The sequence below is a fragment of the Vicia villosa genome, linkage group LG2 (genome assembly GCF_029867415.1).
Source record: "Vicia villosa cultivar HV-30 ecotype Madison, WI linkage group LG2, Vvil1.0, whole genome shotgun sequence".
In the NCBI taxonomy this organism is placed as follows: domain Eukaryota; kingdom Viridiplantae; phylum Streptophyta; class Magnoliopsida; order Fabales; family Fabaceae; genus Vicia; species Vicia villosa.
The window spans coordinates 197,560,890-197,582,083 of record NC_081181.1 but is presented as its reverse complement, the minus strand read 5'-3'; the positions used below and the strand labels follow the sequence as shown (position 1 = coordinate 197,582,083).

Genomic DNA, 21,194 nt, shown 5'->3' with positions numbered 1-21,194 from the left:
AAAAAAATCTCAATGATAATTTTAAATTAAAAAAACATCCAAAATATGGAATTTTATGTGTAAAAAAAATTGATTATTTATGATTTATTAGTACTATGGTCAAATTATCAGATACACAAGGGTGTGAATTGTGAAACTCAAGTGTGGGTTATGGTAGATTCTTCAAGAAACAAGTTTGTGCTGCTGATCTATGAGGCCGGCCGGTCCCCACACTGTTGGCAGCAAGTGAAGCAAAGTGGTACAATTTTCCTTGTCCTTTAACATAAACACTTCATTAAGTCGTACTGCGGGCCCCTTCTTTTGTTGAGACAGTACTACAAAACAACTTGGATCATCACCGACAACTTCAAATTTTGTCCACACTTGCACGGATCCGAGCTTATCCGTGACCATCGTCCATCATTGCTTCATGTAAATAATTTAATTTTTTTTCTCATCTTTCCAAATTTTTTTTTTTTACTTCTATTTCTAATTTTCACCATATGTAATTTGTAAACAACATACTAATGCTATTGCCTATAGTCAATGATGATGTACACATAATATACAAAATTTGAACACAGCCCAGCTGGCAGCAGCTGCCACTGCTAAAGTCAAAATCAGTATGCTTGAATAAATAATACTAATATCACTATCTTAAGGAAAGGAATCTGATACTATCAGATACTTTCTAGTTTCCACGAAAGAAAGGGATCATATGAGCAAACCAGAAAGACCCAAAAAGAACAAAAGCAAAAGGAGAAGAGGGGCCAATAAAATTAGAAACCAGAAAAGATGCAAAAGGGATCAATTGCAAAATGCACAAGCAACTGGCCAAATTTGGGCAGTTTTTTTTATATCATCATCACTGCTGCCTCATGTTCAGACATAACCTCATGTGTTTTTGTCTAAAAGAAGTACTTTTGGAGCATCTTACCAATAAAGTTTACACGCTTGGTATGTACAAAAAAACCAACAGAAGACAAAACTACCTAAACAATCTTCTTTGGCAATTACTTAACCACTTGCACCAACTGAATAATACACTTGACTAAACATCATCTGCCTCTCTTTTTTTAAACTCAGGCAGGTGTCTCATCTACCTATCTCACACTGTTTTCAATTTTGAATATTGACTCATCATTTTAATGAAATATTGAGTCTCTCCATTAAAGTTCCAGATATACCGCACATTGCTTCTTCAAACTGTATATCCCATCAAGCTATAGCCACGGCAACATTAAGCAATATTGTCTCATCATAAATATCTTCACTGAATTTTTTCATCTGCAAGAATAGAGTAAAATACGATTAAGAAAAAGTTATCTCAACTGCTGCAGAATTTGATTAAGAAACTAATGGAAACAAATGCTAACACAAGGATTGGCAAGTTCTGTAATGAGTTTGCACTTTGCACACAAGAGCAAACAAAACCCAAGAAAAACTACTCTATATGGCAGATAGGAAATTCCATTATCCATAAGAATAATAGTACTACAGATTAGGCTCACCCAATATCCACCATCTCTTAAGCATGAGTACTTCTAACACGGGGAAGTACCCTTACCTTGATTTACTTAAATGCTAGTAACTATGCATATAATATAGTCCACCATCCACTCTAGTTAATGAAGCATTCGCATATCTACATCAGGTTCTGAACTCGCATACTCTTGAGATATGAGTTGTATCCTTAACATCCAGACCAACCCCAGTTAGCATCTATCATGTTTTTACTAACAAGAAGATTAACAACCTAAGATTCTAGCACCGTGCTTTTGAGATTGAGCACACAGTAAATCCTAATCAATTTTCTCACCACAAAGCACAAACAACATAAACAGCAATTATACTCCATAAACTGCAACAGAATCCCATTCCTAATTTTTAAAAAGTAATCACAAATGCACTCTACACACACTCACACTAGTTAGCATCAACTCAAGTTTTTACTAACACAAAGATAAACTACCTAAGATTTTAGCACCATGCTTTTGACATTCAGTGCGCAGAAAATTCCAAACAATTTTCTCACCGCAAAGCACAAACAACATAAACAGCAATTATACTCCATAAACTGCAACAGAATCCCATTCCTAATTTCTAAAAAGTAATCACAAGTGCACTCTACACACACCCATACCACCACACTTTAAGCAACTCCAAGTCCTTTCAAAATTCTCTGTCCTCAAATGTCAAAATCTCAACTTAGCTTTGATTCTAATAAGCAAAAAGTAACTGAACAAAACCCTAAACATATCAAGGAATACTTCAATCACAAATATAACATCAGGCACAGATTCTAACAACAACAAAAAACCTGAAAAAATTAACATCAAACAAAAGTTCCAAATTGAATTCATCACCAACAAAATTGAAAATAACAATATCAATAAATTTATAATAACAAACAACCTACCATATCAAGATCTCAAAATTTCCCAAATTATTCAGTCCATGAAAATCACGGATTTTGCCATGGCCATCAAGGGTTCCAAGCATTCAGGAACAAATTTCCTCGCAAACAAATAAGACTCCGAATGATTCGACTTCCTTAACCGGAGAATAAGCTCGGGCGAAACTTCATCCACTTGATAAGTATGAGGATGACCATTCACAGTCCCAGTCCAATTAACATTAGTAAGCGTATAGCTAGTAACCCCATCAGGATCCACCATGGACAACAAAGTCGGAAAATAATGCTCCTCAGGATAACACTCATCCTCACGATAACACGGAACCTTGAATTTCCTCCACAGAGTTCTATCTTTAACCACAACCAAAGCGTGTTTTCTCGTTAGAGAAAAAAACTGAGATCCAACTCGGAATTTCTCAAACGGAACTTCCGGCATCATCTCATATCTCCCTCTCGCGATGTAGCGTTTCCATAGCCTCGGACCATTGGAGATAATTTCCACGAAGCTTTTGTATTTCAAACGGACACCGAATTGCGTCGATTCGGTGTCGGTGAGATCGAACGTCGGCGAGAGAAAGAGAGAACGGTAGATGTAATCGAAGGAGTGGAGAGGTATGCAGAATTGAGAAAGGACGATGAAATAGGAGTTAGAGGGATCGTCTAAGAGTGCGGTGGCGAGTAAGCGGCGCGTGGCGGAGATGAGAGTGGGGGAAGCGCGGTAGGTTTTTTTGGAGGGGATGAATTTGAAGAGAGGGTTGTTGTTGTTGTTGTTGTTGGTGTTGATGTTTGTGATGTTGAATGAGGGATCTGAATGGACGTAAATGTTGAAGAGTTTGGTAGGTGTGGTTTGGAAGAAGAGGTTCCAGAGAGGGGTGAAATGGAGATCTGTGTTTGTGAGGAAGAGGAAAGCGATTTTGAGGTTAGGGTTTTTGGAAGAGAGGTGGAAGAATTTGGAGGGGTGAGGGGAGGAAGGAGGGGTTGAGGAATGAGCGATGGCGTTGTTGAAGAGGTTGATGTCATCGAGTTCATCGGAGGGGGAGATTGGGATGGGGGTGGGGTGGGGAGGGAGGATTCGAGGAGCGAGAAAGAAGAGGATTGGGAGAGAGAGGAGGAGAGAGAAAGTGAGAACGAATGGGGTTGAGAACATTGAGTTTGGTGTTAGGTTTATGAGTCTGAATTGAGGGAACAAAACTCTTGGAGATTGCAATGAAGATGGCGATGATGATGAAGATGATGATGAGGGATGAGAAAAGTGGTGGTTATGGTTAGGGTCTGGAATTGTGATTTTAGGTTTTTTGGTTTTGGTGATGAAATTGATGAGAATGAGATTTGGGGTTTGGGAAGTGAGAGTTATTGAATTTAATGATTGAGAGGGTGGGGAGTGGGTGGAGTTTTTTGGTTTTGTTTATTCATGTTAGGTTTGGGAGGTTGAATGATGAGGGTAACTACTAGATGTTACCGCCATAGAAGTAACGTTTTGTTTGATTGTTTGTTTGATATTGAGAGGAATTGGGGACCTGAAAAAACGAAATGAAAATGGGAAAATTAACTGAATTCATTTTTTGAATTCAAGATGCGACCGGTGTGTATATATAAATGAGAAGTTAAGTTTAAGTTGAGGAATTAATTGATTCATTAATGGTTTTTGGAATTATGGTGGGACCGGGTTGGACTAATCAATTTATCAATCAGGTTGAGTGTATTAGAAATTTAGAATACTAGTACTATATCTTTATTTGATTTATTCTAACTATAAATTTTGTAATATTGTTATTGTTATAAATATAACTAGTAAAGGACCCGTGCGAGTTATAGGACACGTGCGTTCGCACGGGTCATGTTAATATAAATATTAAATAAATATTATACTGTAATGGTTAAGAAATATATATAAAAATATGTACGAATTAAGAGAAAAATGTCTTCAATAAAAATTCACATATAAATATTAATTTAATGTATCAGGTTGTAGTAGTTGTCAAGATATACATAAAAATTATGTTGAAAAATATATGAGTATATGATTTCGTACGCTTCACACAAACACATAATTGTATTAAAGTTGAGTTTTTCCCGTTTATAAAAGGTGCAACGCCCGCTAGTCTGCCACACTCCGCACTCATCGTTTTGCATAGTTGAGTAAGGTTTTGGAACCCGTGTGTCCCTTTAATAAAATATGTGCAACTTATTCCCGTTTATTAAAATAATTGTATCACCAGTCGACTTTTCCCGTTTATAAAATTATTTGTAACTTATTCTCGTTTATAAAAATAATTGTATCAACAGTAGACTTGTTCCATTTATAAAAATATTTGTATCAACAGTAGACTTTTTCCCATTTATAAAAATATTTGTAACTTATTCTCATCTATAAAAATAATTGTATCAACAATTGACTTTTTTCCATTTAGAGAATATTTGTAACTTATTCCCGTTTATAAAAGTAATTGTATCAACAGATGACTTTTTCCCGTTTATAAAAATATTTGTAACTTATTCCCATTTATAAAAATAATATCGTGATGGTTAAGATATGTATATAAAAGATATACAAATTAAGTAGTTTCGGTCAGTCAATCATGTATATTTTAGTAGAAAAATAAATGAAATAATTAAGTAGTCGTCTACCTGTGCGTTCGCACGTGTCACACAATGTCTTTATAAATTTTAAATAAATACAATATTGCGATGGTTAAAAAATGTATATAAAATATATACAAATTAAATAGTCTCGGTCCGTCGAAAATGTATATTCAAGTAAAAATATTGAGTTTCTCAAATATCAATATAGTATATTTATGTATTTTAATTTATTTGTTATTTTATCTTAACATTATTTTTTTTATTTTTTTAAACTTTTATAGTGATGTTTTGTTGTGAGCCTAATAATTAGTTCTTTACTCATACATTTCATAGAAAATTCTTGGGAAGTATTAACATACCCGTACCATGATTTTTTAAGAAAATGTCGTATCCCGTACCAATACCACGATACCTATGCATCATAGGTGGATATAGATAAATTGAAAATTAAATCGGATTTATACAAATGATAACTAACATAATCATATATAATAAAAGATTAGGGGTAAATTAAGACAAACTCTTATTTTGCAACTGTGGCTAAGTTTGACAATAGTGGTTGAGAAAATTGTGTAGACAACGATCTTCATCTATATTGGCACAACTAACCAATTAATGCCACCAAAATCAAAATATACAATTTTTTTATTAATAATAAAACAAAAACAATTTTTTATTAATAATAACAAAAACAATTTTTTTCTTGGATTCTCCCATATGAAAATTACATTGATAATGAAGAATCAATTAAATAGATGCATAGAAACCAACATCAAGTCTGAAATTAAGATTGTAGTAATTTAAATCAATTAATTACTACCTATTGTCTACCACTATAGCAATTATTACACAGTCAATACATATGGACAGTGGCATGCACATTGGTCTTTGAGCGTGTATATTTTGTAAGCATATCAAGCATGCGCATTAAACAATTTCTTAATTGCGTCTGTATAATATATAAAAATATTGTGGGATAGAAAATACCTTGCAACTAACATTATAACATCCAAAAATCAATTTTTACTTAATGGAATTGAAGACATCACGATTTTAATGTACTACAGTTAGCATTTCCTGCAACAACATATTTGTATTACATATTAAAAGACCATTCTATACATTGTATTATTAGTTGAGTCATGTAAGCTACTGTAAAATAATATACTAAACAATTACTATATTTTAAACACATCTGGTTTATCATAATAATCCTATATAAACACATGCAACACAAATTATATGAAACGAACTTTAAATATGTATAATAGTGATAAACCAAAACATGTCATGTTGTTTAGTACTTCTTAAAGTTAACATCCTTGTTCAAAAAGGCTACCAAATATATTTAATTCTAATTATCCAAAAAATCTATTCAAGAATTTGGTTAAATCTTTAATTTCTTGAATGGTTTGGTCCCGGAGAATTGAGTAGCTAGCTCTAAATACTTCATAATCAACATGTTCATCTTTCTCAGTAATATTTGAATCTGGATCATTTTCTCCACATGCAGACAAAAAGAGCTTCAAATATAACAAAATTTAGTCAGAATTTGTGTTTGACACTGATTATGGAAATATAAAAAATATTAGTCTATATATACATTTTAATGAATAAAATTACAAAATAAAGTACTAAAAAACATGAACACTAATAAAGTAATTCTATTTCTTCATATCTTTCAACTTTAGTACTAACCCAACGATTTTCTTTTTGACTGAGTTGGATTGGATATTGTTTATCTCATGCACAATACCAATAATATCTACAAATAATATAAAATAATTTGAACCGCCAGACGCCGTGTTTATTTTGATTTGTTGATATCTTATACGCAATCAAATTTTCGATTCATTGTACTACAAAAAATACGTTAAGTATAAAGAATACTACCATTTATACTTTGTTCAAAAATTGAAATATATGAACAAATATATTAAGCAAATAACAACAAAGTAAGAAACAAAGTATGAAAAGCAAAGTATAGCAAGACAACAAAGTTAAAACATTTATGTTAACATCAACTTTGTTCAAACGTATATTTATTTCTTTTATGCCATAAACATTTGCTAATTAGCCACAACAAAGTTTGAAACGAAATAGGATTAGGAATGAACAACACAACAAATTAGGAATGAAATTGGAATAAGTAAAATTTGTAAATTAGTACGATGTACCTTTGATTAGCAACTTGAATATTGGGATTTCGTATTGGGGAAAATGAAGGAAGTCGAATCAGTGAAGGAGGAGGCGAGGAAGTTTTGAAATTTAAATACGAACAATGAAGATGGAAGAAACATAATAGTGAGGTAGGAGGTCATATGAATAGGTGGAAGATGTCTGGCCCAAATTTGCGTACTCTTCTTCAGTTGTCTTCCCATCTCTAATTTATATGTTATGCTTAACCTTATAAAAATAATGAACCAAAATAAATAATGATAAAATATTATTCATGGTGTGTCCAAAAAAAAATGAAGGTAGTAAGATCATTAATAGAATTAGTTATATGATGTATCTTTTTTCTTTGTACACTTAGAATGTATCTTTAAGATATTGGATGAATTGTAAAATATGTCAATACTCATAAAAGCCATCATATGTGAATCAAATTGATTATACGTGAGTTTGAAAAATAGTGAATCATCATCCATATATAAAAAAAGCTATCATTCATATGAATCAATGCTCATAAAAGCCATCATATATGCTTCATACAATAATGACATATTCCATATATAGAAAAAAAATAGAGAAATGGATTATGAGTTTAAAGCATCCATTAAGTCATACTTCTTTGAAAGAAATAAGTTGTGTACTACCATCATTTACATTCTTCACCCTCACACACCACTCACTACTTGACTAATAAGTGTGTGTGAACTATGAAGTGTAAAGCTTATTATCAGTTTCATTTATAAAGACACAATTTTCAAAAAAAAAATATAGCGACAGTATCAAACAGTTCGATAATGAAGCCAACAAATTGCTAAATTCCCTCCAAAATTGTATAGCTGCTTTGAACTGCTTAGACAATCGAAAAAAACTATTTTGGAGAAGAAAAATAACCTCTTCGGCTGACACATCATTCTCGATAATTTTTTACGTGTGCTAATTGAACCAATTTAATCATATGATTCAGAGGTCTCATCGGTTCAATCTTCTGTGAGTTTCTTAAAATATTTCTCTAAAGAGAAGAAGCATGTCAATAAGTGATTAACTTTGAATTACCTGCAAGAGTCATTTCAGCAGTGGCCAATTTATTATTCCGAACTTAAAAGCAAAAGGATGCTGAAAAGAAAAAAGACACAAAATCAATAAAAAAAAACATACAAACAAAAAGTAAGTTTCAGGACTTGTAAATACAAAACCTTCACTGAATCTAAGAAACGAAACAACATTAACACATACATCGTTTGTGAGAAAGACAGTAAAATAACCTTACATTCCTCTTCAGAACTTACCTTTCATCACCACCCGAAAATTTTCAAGACAACTATACAATGGAATCAAGTAAACATGGTATGATTTGCGAATATTTTTAAGATTGTATCTCTATATAGCTGCAAAAGTCAATAAACAAAGTTAGGTATGAAACTACAAAGATTTAGTTAAGTATCAAAATTGCTTCTAAAATTAATAAATTAAAAATAAAATTATTCGAATACAAAATCACTCTGCTTAAAATTCAACCATATAACCAAATCAATTATGAAAACCTAAATCATATTCAAACAAAAAACAAATTAATATCCCATGAAATAAAAGAGAACCAAATAAATAGAGAGACCAATGATTCAACGCATATCCGATATAAAACCCTAGATTCAAACAAATTTAAGTGAGATACAAAGGACGAAATGACATAGTGTAGAAATTGAAAGACGAATGAAAATGGAAAGCAGAAATGGAAAACATACGGTTTGAAAATCGCGAGGAGCGTCACTGGAAAGGTAGAAGGAGTGGACGGAGTAGATTAGGATGAGGAATTTTTTTCTTCAAACGAACCATCAAAAGGGAATTGAATCAACACCCTTTGAGTCAAATTTTACAAAGAGAGATAATTGTTTAGGGTTTGAGAGAGGGGAAGAATGAGATTGAAAATAAAATGAGATGAGGATTTATTGATAGAGTAGGGAAACAAAATAGGCAGCATTGGGAAGAGGTTTTTTCACATTGAAATAGAAAAAAGAACACAAATGATTACATTAATATGGGATAATGAAAAAATACACGGTTTCAATACATTGGATTTGTGGAAAGAATTAAATAGTATTCAATAATAAAGAATAATAAAATAAATAAATGATAAGTAATAATTAGGGGGATGCAACAGGTTTCCCTGTACTCAAGAAAGTTTTCCACAATTCCAATAAAAATCTGTCAAGACATTATTAATTATGTAAGAAAATGGACAATTGAAAACTTATCAAATGATGAAAAAAATCTACTCATTAATAAAAGTATTATAGGAGATACAATTACCGCTATGTCCCCGAAAATCACCTTCAAATTGGTGAATATAGGGATATTGAAAGAATTTCATATGTCATGTATTTTATTATATTAAAAGTAGATAATGAAGATTCATTTTGGTCCTTCATAAAAATTATAAATTATAAATTAATTTCTCATAAAAAAATCGACTTAATCTTTTACAAAATTTATTAGAGTTGTATTAATTTTTCTGTTAATATTTTTTTCAAATTGATTTTTTTCACTTTTAAATTGTGACGGGAGTAAATGTCATATTGAAACTAAGACCTTTAAGCCACATTGTATATATTTACCACTAGGTCAATGAACATTGGTGAAAGATAATTCTCATTATTTGTAGTTGTTGCACCTTAGAATTTGTCCTCTTATTTTTTGTACAGATTATGGTAGACGTTTATTTCGTTGTTCAAAAATAAAGAAGAGTTTTCATTTGTTTTAAGACAGCTCGGAGCAAAAGTCTGGTTTTAGGGTACGAGTGTAAAATTTGTAACTTTCGACTGGAAGTTCGTACGGGCTTGGTTCTCGCATTGCTCGGACCGTTTTGACATCCTCTACATCTTTCATGTTTAAGTCAGAAGCCAACTCTTGAGGATGGTGTCCAAAAGTGCAAATTACCTTAATTTCAGATTTACTATTCAAGTGCTTTTCGAAAATTCGTAACTTCTGTCTGCTAATTCGGTTTGAAGTGATCCATATGCCAAAAGAACCGTCTTGAGGTCTATTATATTTAATGTGTTCGGGTCGAGAATTAATTCTTTGAGGAAGATCTTCGAATTTGCAATTAACCTGGAGTGATACAGTGAAAAAGTGTGTTGAACCACTGTCTCCTGGACGATAAAAAATTCATAACTCCTGCATCGTTTATCATCTCCAGTTGAAATTTTAACAAAAATTCCGTCTCAATGTCCCTGACATTTGGTATGTTAAGACCAAAGGCCAATTCGGCACCATAACTTACAGAATATTGCGGAAGCATTGAGATTTAATAGACGAAACCGAGTTTCGGGCACTGTGCGACAAGATTAAAATTTTGATTTGAATTCAATTTTGTCAATTTTTTGAATTATGTGTTGTTCCTGAAGAACACTTTTGGTTACTTCTCGAAAAAAAGATTCTGGCAAAGTCACACTGGAGTTTGTATATACTTGCTTTAAGGATTTAAGTAGTGCAATTGATAAATGCTAAAGATAAAGTGTCTTGCTTATCCCTCGGTTGGGAGCCCTATTTTATAGCTGGTGGAGCCATAATCACTCTCATAAATTGAGGAACTTTGGATTCCATTCATAATAGGTGAATTGACGTAACTCCCGTCGTATATATCTTAAAAGCATGTAACTTCTATAACGAAGGAATCTCTTTATGTGTGGATGGCAGTTACAGCCGACTGGGATAAAACGACTTCGAGCCTACATGTAGCCATGTCGACCGGCCTGTAGAATCTGTCTTAACTAGACGGGGACCATGCCAAGGTGGGGATCCTCTTCGGGTTATAGGTCCCTACCGATCCGGGCTATGGCTCTTCGAGGTTAGTCATACCTCTCTATCCTTCTTGTCTTGTACTTGCCTTCCTCCATTGATACGGGCTTGCGTGATCGGCCTAAACATTCTAAATATGTACAAGCCCCATTCTAGAATTCCGTAGGGATGAATAGTTCGGCCCTTCAAAAGTTTACTTTGGGCCGTCCTGGCAAGTCGGTTCTCGTGTTTACCCAACGGTAAAAAAAAAACTGCCATTGCGTGTGTCAGCAAGTTTCCCCTTCTGGTTGTTGCTTTCAATTTTTTGAATATGCCACTAATGATGAACACTTATGGGTACCATAAATCTATTTTAGTATCCCCTAGACCTAGTCTTAAATTTAATTCTAAATGTTTCCCTTTCCTTTTCTCCCTCCCCTTGCGATTTCAAAGCACCCTTGCTCAAAGCTTGCTCAGGAGCGTTCTTTCTTCTTCCACAACTTTCTCCACCAAGTAACTCTTCCCCTGTATTCTTTCTTTTTAGCATGGTTAACATTAGAGAATGTGATGATTCAGGGAATATTATCGTTCCCCAAACTGCTGAAGAGAGAAGAGCTATCTGAAAGCAATGCATGGAGTTGTGTAAAGGTCATATGAGTAGGGTTGACTTTAGCCAAATTATTCATGAGGTATACAGAGACCTTTATGAATCTTTTAGTGATACTGACTCATAATTTGTGTCGTCAGGTTTGGTAGAGGTTCTTACAGAAATGAGAGGGTCTTTCATTGACGTTGAGGTATTGAAATACAAGTGTAACTCAGTGACTCGCAACGACAAAAATAAGCTTCGGGCTAAAAAGAATATCTCTTCCACTAGAAATGAAAAAGACGTGATTTTGGAGTTGTATGAAGAGGGTGAATCTATATGCATCTTCCTCCCAAAGGGCGTTGGTAATGAATCCTTTTACTTTTACCTGAGCCTTTTGGATTATTTTCGAGTTCAGTTTCCCTTCACCAATTTTGAAGTCGATTTGTTAACCGCCATGAATGTGTCACCGGTCTAGATCCGACCTAACGGATGGGGCTTCATTAAAGATTTTGAGTTCATCTGTGAAGCTTTACTTATTGACCCTACTTTGGGTATCTTTTTCTCTCTTTTTGAGTCAAAAGGGGCAGGCAGATAAGGGGAGTTGGATAAGTATCAATGGATCTCTGGGCATGAACTTTCTTCGGGCTTATACTTCAAACTATAAGGATTTCAAGAACCGATTTGTCCGGGTGAAAGGAAGCGAAGGGTGTCCCTCAGGTTTTATATACCCCTGATGGAGGTCGGCGCTTTCCTTTTACGAGACTAAGGACCCTATCCCTATAATCAGCTATGATTATGATAAACTAGATGTTGATGAGATTCAAACTCTTTCCTTCCTAGATGCCTTCTCCGTCATGAAAACTAAGGATATTATGGAGAAATCTAATGACCAAGTGACACTCTTGGCTTATTTAGTTTTTTTGGTATTCGTTGCATCATATAGACCATTTGTTCATGCTTTAGTTTGATCCAAGTTCTTTTAATCCTTTTTTTAGGGAAAATGACGTCTGCCAATCTCAAAGAGCAACAAAAGCTGATGGTTGAAGCTAGGGTGAGGCGTGTTGTTACTCAAACTATGCTGAAATTGGACCCCCCCGGTCTCCTGGCTCGGGTTCTTCGTAAGAAGAAAAACAAAGCTGGCAAAGAAACGCAAGTGATCACGACAAATATCTTTGATCCTCCTACTTCTTATGCACCTCCTCCTTCTAAGAAACAAAAACTCTCGTTGAACAAGGTGGCCAGTAGCATTTATCAAGTCGTGTCTGCTGTGATGCAAGAACCCTGGCAAAGCAGCCATCAATCCCAACCAAACCCTCAATTCAAGTTTTGGGAGAATAGCTTTGACGGATTCAAGTTCCTCTATGATCATTTGAAATCAGATGAAGATATCGCTAAGGAAAAATCAATCGGTCCTTAACAACTTAGTGCCAACCTGGGGACCTATTAAATGTGGAGCCTCGTAATGGTTCGTGCTTTGTTTGAGGTCGGTGATGATTCTGATCAAGCCGAGCGTCGTTTGTTCCAAGAGGTGGCTAAGTTGAAGGAGGCTTTGAAGGTTCATATTGAGAAATTTCACGAGACTAACCGGCAACTGGCTCAGATGTTTGAGGAGAAAAAGAGTTTTGAGGTTTCCCTTGCTAATCTCTCCCAGGAGGTCGGGAAGCTCAAAAAATCAAGAGAAGAAGTTGAGGTGTTAAAGAAGGACAACGAAGAGCTAAAGGCCTCGCTGAAGAAAGCTCGACTTGAAATCCTTTCTGCTGGGGACGAAGCCTTTGAAAGAGCAAAGGCGCAAGCTTTAGTTCTGCAACCTGACCTCAATGTTGATGAAATGTATTTCTTCAAAGTTATTCGTGATGGTCAGCTAGTGGATCCAAAATTTGACATCTCTGAAGCAATGCCCAAGAAGGAGCTCCTCGGAGGACAAATTGGTGATGAGATTGTTGATCAGCCCGGACAGTGATATTTGTAACGCCTGAAAAAACGATTATTTGCTTAATTTATTCACTTGTGATATTTATTGAATTTTTCGCGTTTTGGATGATTTAGTCGGTATTAGTTCGGGATAGCGGAGCAATAGTTATTCGAGAATTTTAATATTTTTAGTATTAGAAATATTAATAAGTTAATATTTAGCGTTTTGGGAATTTTCCGAATAATTGAGATTAGACCAAAAATTTGAGATTAAAGAGTTAAAAGGGGGTATACTCTAACTACATTAATGGGCTAAGTGAACTGTGCATGTGAGCGTGTGAGAATTGATTAGGCCCAAGTTGAAAATAGTGATGCAGTAAACCACTTAGGTTAGAAACTCTGAAAGCATATTTTGTGAATCAATTGGAAAGAGAAACATAGCTATAGAAGAAGAGAGTTTTGGAGAAAATAACAGAGAAAGAGAAAGGCACGTAGAGCAATTGAGAGAATTTCGACCAGAACGATTTAGAGCAACCTTCGATCCAAAGGTAAGGGTGGGGTTCTTGCTCTATAAACAGGGACACGATGGATTGTATGTGGGTTTGGGGAAATTTATTATCTCTGTGTTTTTCGATTGATTTTTTGAGATGCATGATGTTGTGTAACTGCGATTCCTGAAACTGTCTTGAAAAGTTATGTGTTGTGTAATTGCTATTTATGTGATGATTGGAATGCCCTTGAAATTTTGATCGATGACTGTTTCTGAGTTGTGAATAGACTAATGATAATGTTGCGGTGTTAAAATATGAAATTGCTAATTGGAAATTGTATTGTATACTAATATCGGAATAGGTAAGGGACGGGTGCCCTAAAGGGAGGGACGAACGTCCCTTAAGAGGAAGTGGGGGAAGATCCCACATAAAGTGTGGGGCGGGCGGCCCTAAAGGATGGGGCGGCGCCCTTTTTGGTGTGTGAGAAGGGGAGTTCCTTATGGGACGGGTGTCCCATGTGAATTCTTTTGTGAACTTTTCATTTTTTTAAGACTGGGAACTAGTTTAGCATATTTATTTCTGGATTACCATCAGTAATAATTAGGAGTACTGCAGGATTAAAATTAACAGCTTAAACCAAATTGCAACCTTAGAACAAATTAGTAAGCAATTGATTAAAATGTAGTAGCAGATAAACAACTATTAAATAGAGAAGTAGTGGTAATATAATTCCAAAATGCTTGACCTAGACACTTAGCGAAATAAATTGGTAACAGTGACAGATAGAATTGTTGAGGTAGTAAGGATACTGAGGTAGCATACTGTCGCACGCTCACGAAAAGGATATGATTCGGAATCAACAGAGTCTCCACCAAACTTTATTTATCCCACGAAGGGAAGGGAAAACATCTAGAAAACCCAGAAGAAAGAAAGGATAAGAGAAGGTCTTACGACCAGAGATCAAGTAAAAAGTCGGTTACCAAAGGGGAAGATATTAGTACCCCTCACGTCTGTGGCACTCCACAGGATCCGCTTATGTTTGTTCTATTCTAAGGGTGTGTTAACTATAAATCTAAAGTTTAATGCAAAGGGAACGCATGCAAAATAGAGAAAAGGAAATGCGGGGAAAATAAGGTTTATAAATAGTTGTGCTCGCTTAGGCCCCGCGACCTAATGCCTACGTATCCTTTTCAGGAATCAGAGAGTTGTAGTTCGACTCATATGTTTTTGTTTGTTTATATGTTTTTTAGTGGAGGAAGTTATGTAACATCCCGAAAATTCTTATTTAATTAATTTAATCAAGTTTTAAATTAATTATGGGGAATTAACATTTTGTTGAATTATGTGGAAAAATAATGAAATGTTAAGTCATTGGGCCATGCGGTGGAATTAGTAAAGTGGAGGTGTAATTGTGTAAGATCCCATTTCTAATTTTATGTTTTTCATAAAATAAAGGAAAACAAGAAGAGAAGGGAAAAATTAGAACGTGGAAACCAGAAGCTGTGAGAAGAGGAACTGAAGAGCGTGAAGGAGAGCCAAAGAGGAAGAGGAACCAATTCAAGAATTTGGCTAAGGTAAGGGGGATTCTTCTCATTAATCTCTATTATGGGTTGTATGAATGATTCAATAGAGTTCGTATGTTAGGATTCCGAATTGGATTGTATGTCGGGTTTGGGGTTTTGGGGTTTATAGAACCTTGATTCAATTTAGGTTGTGAAAGATGATTGGTGATGAATAATGATGTTAAACATGATTAGAAGTATGTGTAAACGTGCAATTTATGTCGTATGTGTGGTTTATTTTTCTGAAATTCGTACTGGTATGATTTGAGAGCAATTGGGAAGGATAGAATGTTGTTTTCTGCAGGTTGGGGTTTATGAAATCGTCGGTTCGCGCCGCGTGCACAGGGTGGCGCCGCGAACAGGTGGGCAGAACGTCAGGATGTTTTGATACGCACAGGTCGCGCCGCGTACCTGTGTTGGCCCCGCGAAGGCGTAACTTTTTCCTTGCTTCGCGCCGCGTGTAGATGTTGGCGCCGCGAAGGCGTAACTTTTTCCTCGCTTCGCGCCGCGTGTGGAGGTTGGCGCCGCATACTGTGCTGTTTGGGATTTTTGTTAAAGTTTAACGATGTATAACTTTTTAACTGTTAGTCTGTTTGATGTGCCGTTTCGAACATAGTGAGGCTAATTCAGTGATATATGCAATAAAATAGTGTTTGAGTTGTGACTCGAATTTAATTTAAACACTTGATTTAATTGGTTGTGGTGGTTTATATTGTTATTGCATTGGTTGATGATTATGATTGTTCAGTTGTTTGGTGTTGATGATTAGCATGCGGTATGTGATGCATGCATTTCATAATCATGTTGTGGGCTGTATCCCTTATGGTGGTGGGACAGCGGTAGCTAATTCCCATTGTGTGGAATTGGTGAGAGAAGTAGCCGAATCTTTATGGTGGTGGATCAGTGAGATGGGTTATCCCATGTTTGGTACCACATGCATTTAGTTGCATTGCATTAGGTTGTTGTGTATAATTGTAACATGAATGGAAGTTGTCCAATGTTATAATTTGTGTGTATTTTGGTATGAATGTTGCTATATTATCTGAATATAATTGATTTGGGTGAATAATGTATGGATGAAGTTGTATTATTTATATACCTATAACATTTGTTAATGCGAATGAAACTCACCCTTACTGTTGTTATTTTTCAGATTGAGGAGTAGCTTGTGTACTTGGTGAGGATTAGCTCGTCAAGTAGTTCGTTAGAGTCAGTTGGGTCTGTGTCATGCTCTGGTCGTGTAACACCGGGAACGTTATTTTAGAATTGGCTGTTAGACTTCTGTTTTGTTTATGGTTTATAGTTGAATTATGAGTCTTCGACTCCAGATGTTTGATTATTCAGTTGTTAAGAATATTCCGCTGTGTTAACATGCTGCCTGAATAATTTTTGGTTTATCGTTCCTTTATGGCATGACATGAATATTGTTTATTTTGTTGGTGTTGTAATACTCTTCTTCAGTTTTACTCTGATTTTAATGTTAATTTCCGCGGGGTTTAGAAGGGTGTTACAATAGTGGTATCAGAGCATAGTCGGTCGTTTGTGTCAGAGTCTTAGTGTCGGTTAATCCTTCGTATACGATTAGTGTAAAGTTGACACTGTCGATACTCCTTGTTCTAATGAATATTGTCTGATATTTAGCAGAACAATGGCCGGAAGAGGAGGAAGAAATGACGACGCGATTGCTGAGGCTCTGGGCATGATTGCTGGTGTATTAGGAGGGAATGCCAATGGAGCTGGTATTGGTGCTGACAGGCAGCTGAATAGCTTTCAGAGGAACAATCCTCCGTTGTTCAAGGGCGCGCACGATCCCGAAGGCGCTCAGAGGTGGCTGAAGGAGATCGAAAGGATCTTCAGAGTGATCGATTGTGCTGAAAATCTGAAGGTGAGGTATGGGACTCACATGCTGTCTGAAGAGGCTGATGATTGGTGGATGGCTTGTCGAGATGAACTTGAATCTGCAGGTGTAGCGATCACTTGGGCTGTATTCAGAAGAGAATTCCTGAGGAGGTACTTTCCTGAGGATGTTCGGGGCAGGAAGGAGGTTGAGTTTTTGGAACTGACACAAGGTAACATGACGGTACCGGAATATGCTTCAAAGTTTGTTGAGCTGGCCAAGTACTATGTCCACTATAACAATGATGAAGCGAGCGAATTTTCGAAATGTGTTAAGTTCGAGAATGGTCTCCGTGATGAAATTAAGCAGGGAATCAGGTACCAGAGGATTCGTCGGTTTACAGATTTGGTGGACTGTAGTAGGATCTATGAAGAGGATAACCTCAGGTTGAAGTCATCTCACTCTCGCGAGTTAGTTGACAAGAAAGGGAAGAAGCCTATGGACCGTGGTAAACCATATGGTAGAGGTAATTATAAAGCTGGAAGTTGGAAGAAGCCTAGTGGGGGAGACTCTAGTGCTCCTGTTAAGTGCTTTATGTAACACCCCACTTTTCCCAATATAAAAATTATGGTAAAATAGTAATAATATTATCAGAGTAATACAACACAAGTAGAATGTCACATCTTTCAAATAAAACAGAAACTAATGTCTCAATACTTTATTTATTCGTTTCTCACAAACATCAATAATACAGCGGAAATAGTTTTTTTTTTATTTAAAATAAATCACGGCACACTTGCCACCAATAAATAAAATCCACTTTAACTTGTGGTTCTCCAAAAATTAGAATTTAAAAGCGATACGTAACAAAATTCAATAAAATAACATTTGAAATAAATTCCCAAAAATTCCCGTGTTACGTATCAGAGCGACTCCTAAGACTCGATCAAGCAACACGTACTCCACGTACAGCTTAAGTACCTGAATTATCTGTACTTCCGAAGAAGCACAGGCACAACAAACAAGAAAGAAAGGGGTGAGAACTACATTCAATAAATAACGGTGAATAATACATGCTAAGGAGTAGTACTCACGCCAATCACACACATAGTCACATATTTACAACACACATATCAATTCAATCACAATTTAACAATCAATTACAATAATGCAATGTGACTCCATGATTTGACACAATGCATGTGGTACCAAAACACAGTTCATTCAATCGAACCCGATTCACAAGGAATCCGGATAATTCACATACACTCCACTGAGCAACGAATTATCTCCAACACAACTCCACAAGTGAGTCCGGACCTACTAGGCATCTACCAAAGATTTTCACCTAGCAGTCTCAATGCTATGATATGCAATTCACCGATAAAAAAAAACAATATACATATTAAAACATAACCATATGCATATTTCACGATCCTCCTGATCACTCATAAATCATATATATCGTAATTCACATCGGAATTACACTCGCTGTCTAAATACAGCACATAATAAATATTTACATTATTACCGAAATACACAACATTTCAATTCCCAAAACTGGAACGATTCAACATAATTCAACTTAATTTCAATAAAATAATCCAACCAAGAATACCTACTCGTATACACAACTTACTCCGACAAATTTCAATCAATTCCTAACAACTAATTTTTTCCGCCTAAATCCAATAATTAGTCAAGTCGGCACTGTTTAAATATATTGCTGTTACTATTATTTAATTTAACACTGCTACAGGTTATGGGACTGCTATAAAATAATAGTATGAAACTTGATATACTTTTGCTATCGGACTGTCTAATACTCCCAGGTGCATTACCAAAATAACTTTAGATAAATTACCATTACAAAAATCAATCTACCAATGATAATAGGCACTTCCAATAAGCTAATTCCTAGAAAAATCTAACAAGGATATACTCCAGGCTGTACCGAAAATGAACCATATATTTATACTACTATAAAAATATTTATTCTACTAAGTTGTATAAGGCACCTCTAATGAGACTAAGACTAATTCTAGAAATAATCCAAACCATCCATGTGCCACGTCATCTTCAATAATGTCTAGAATTATCTTATTTTATTCATGACTATAATTGGATAGCTATCACTATACTCTGCAACTTTTCATTAGGACAACTAGTAATTTAAGTGCCTGTTATCTAACCCATATATAAAACCTTTGAATTAAATATTATCAATGACACTATCCTATAATCATTCTAAGGACAACCCAATTAAATATTGAGATTCTAACATGTTCCAAGATAATATGTTATAGCAATCCTATCCTATTATCTAATACTGGTATAAGAAAGAGACTACACTAACTTTGACTAACACGCACGGGATTTCATTAACAAGAAGCTACCACACTAACATTTAGAACATGATTTCATTAACAAACACGCACTTGATTTCCATAGGCTAGATTCCACTCGGTCCCTCCACAATGTAACAGGCTAGTATTAAGAACACTCCCAGCAACATAAATTGAACGAAACCTCAATAAATTATTCCGTCAACAGCATAATAACATATCACCTCAGAAATTGAAATATAATTAACACAATTTCTATTAGAGGATAAGGAACCCTCACTATCCTCTCATGTTATAATCACCCTTAAAGAGTTCATTCTCCCCCCTTACCTCGATTCCGGAAATTGCTTTGACTATGGGGAAATCTCTTAGTGGCCTCCTTGTTCTTCCTCCTCCCTTAGCCTCCAAATGCACAAATAATTCTAAAAACCTAATTCCTCTCCTTAGACCCTTATATACTCATTAGTAAAATACCACTCTTGCCCTTAGCCACTAATAACCTAATTTCCTTAATTCTATTAATAATGATAATATTAATAATAATACTAATAATAATAGTTCTAATAATAATATAATAATAATATAAATAATAGTAACAATAAAAAATAGTAATATTAATATTAATATTATTAATATCAATAATATTACTAATAATAATATTATCTCAAGTCTATTATTACTAAATTAATGTTATTCCGACATTTTTAATTTACCCGCTCCGGTAAGGGTACTCCGCCTACGCGTTCGATCACACACTCAAAACAAAGTTATTCAAATAAAATACTACGACAATTAAATAATTTAAAATGGGGTGTTACAACTCTCCCCCACTTAAATTATTTTCGTCCTCGAAAATGTACCTGAGGGAAACAGTTCCGGATACGACTCTCGCATCCTGCTCTCCAACTCCCAGGTCACACTTCCTCCAGCAGCTCCTCCCCAAGCTACTCTCACCAATGGAATCTCCTTTCCTCTAAGTTGTTTCATCTTCCGATCTTCGATCCTAATCGGCATCGCTTCCACAGTGAGGTTATCACGGATTTGAACTTCATCCCGTTGAATGACATGAGATGGATCAGGCACATATTTTCGAAGTTGTGACACATGAAACACGTCATGCAAGTTCGAAAGCTCAGGCGGCAACGCCATCCTATAGGCTACTGTACCCACTCTTTGCAAGATCTGATACGGTCCAATAAACTTAGGATCCAACTTCTTAGACTTCAAGGCACGACCAATACCTGTCACAGGGTTAACTTTCAAAAACACATGGTCGCCTTCGCTGAATTCTAAATCCTTCCTTCGATTATCATGATAACTCTTCTGTCTACTCTGAGATGCTTTCATCTTCTCTCGAATCATCTGGATTGTCTCAGTAGTTTGTTGCACAATTTCTGGCCCAAGCACAATACTCTCACCGGTCTCATACCAACACAAAGGTGTCCTACACCTTCTACCATACAAAGCCTCGAAAGGTGCCATTCCAATGCTAGAATGGTAGCTATTATTATACGTGAACTCAATCAATGGCA

General features: G+C 35.3%; 1 protein-coding gene and 1 long non-coding RNA gene across 2 annotated transcripts; both read right to left on the bottom strand.

Moving 5' to 3' along the window:
* Window positions 1-786: 786 nt before the first annotated feature.
* On the bottom strand, window positions 787-3,964 carry LOC131653512 (glycosyltransferase BC10). Its single transcript, XM_058923675.1, has 2 exons — window positions 2,399-3,964; window positions 787-1,266 (listed from the first exon to the last, which is right to left on the bottom strand). The coding sequence occupies exon 1, from the start codon at window positions 3,540-3,542 to the stop codon at window positions 2,430-2,432; it is 1,113 nt and encodes a 370-aa protein (XP_058779658.1). The 5' UTR covers window positions 3,543-3,964; the 3' UTR covers window positions 787-1,266; window positions 2,399-2,429.
* Window positions 3,965-6,286: 2,322 nt separating this feature from the next.
* LOC131647861 (uncharacterized) lies at window positions 6,287-9,164 on the bottom strand. Its single transcript, XR_009297986.1, has 5 exons — window positions 8,896-9,164; window positions 8,440-8,538; window positions 8,207-8,266; window positions 7,156-7,384; window positions 6,287-6,501 (listed from the first exon to the last, which is right to left on the bottom strand). It is a non-coding gene; the product is annotated as an uncharacterized LOC131647861 (long non-coding RNA).
* Window positions 9,165-21,194: the final 12,030 nt, after the last annotated feature.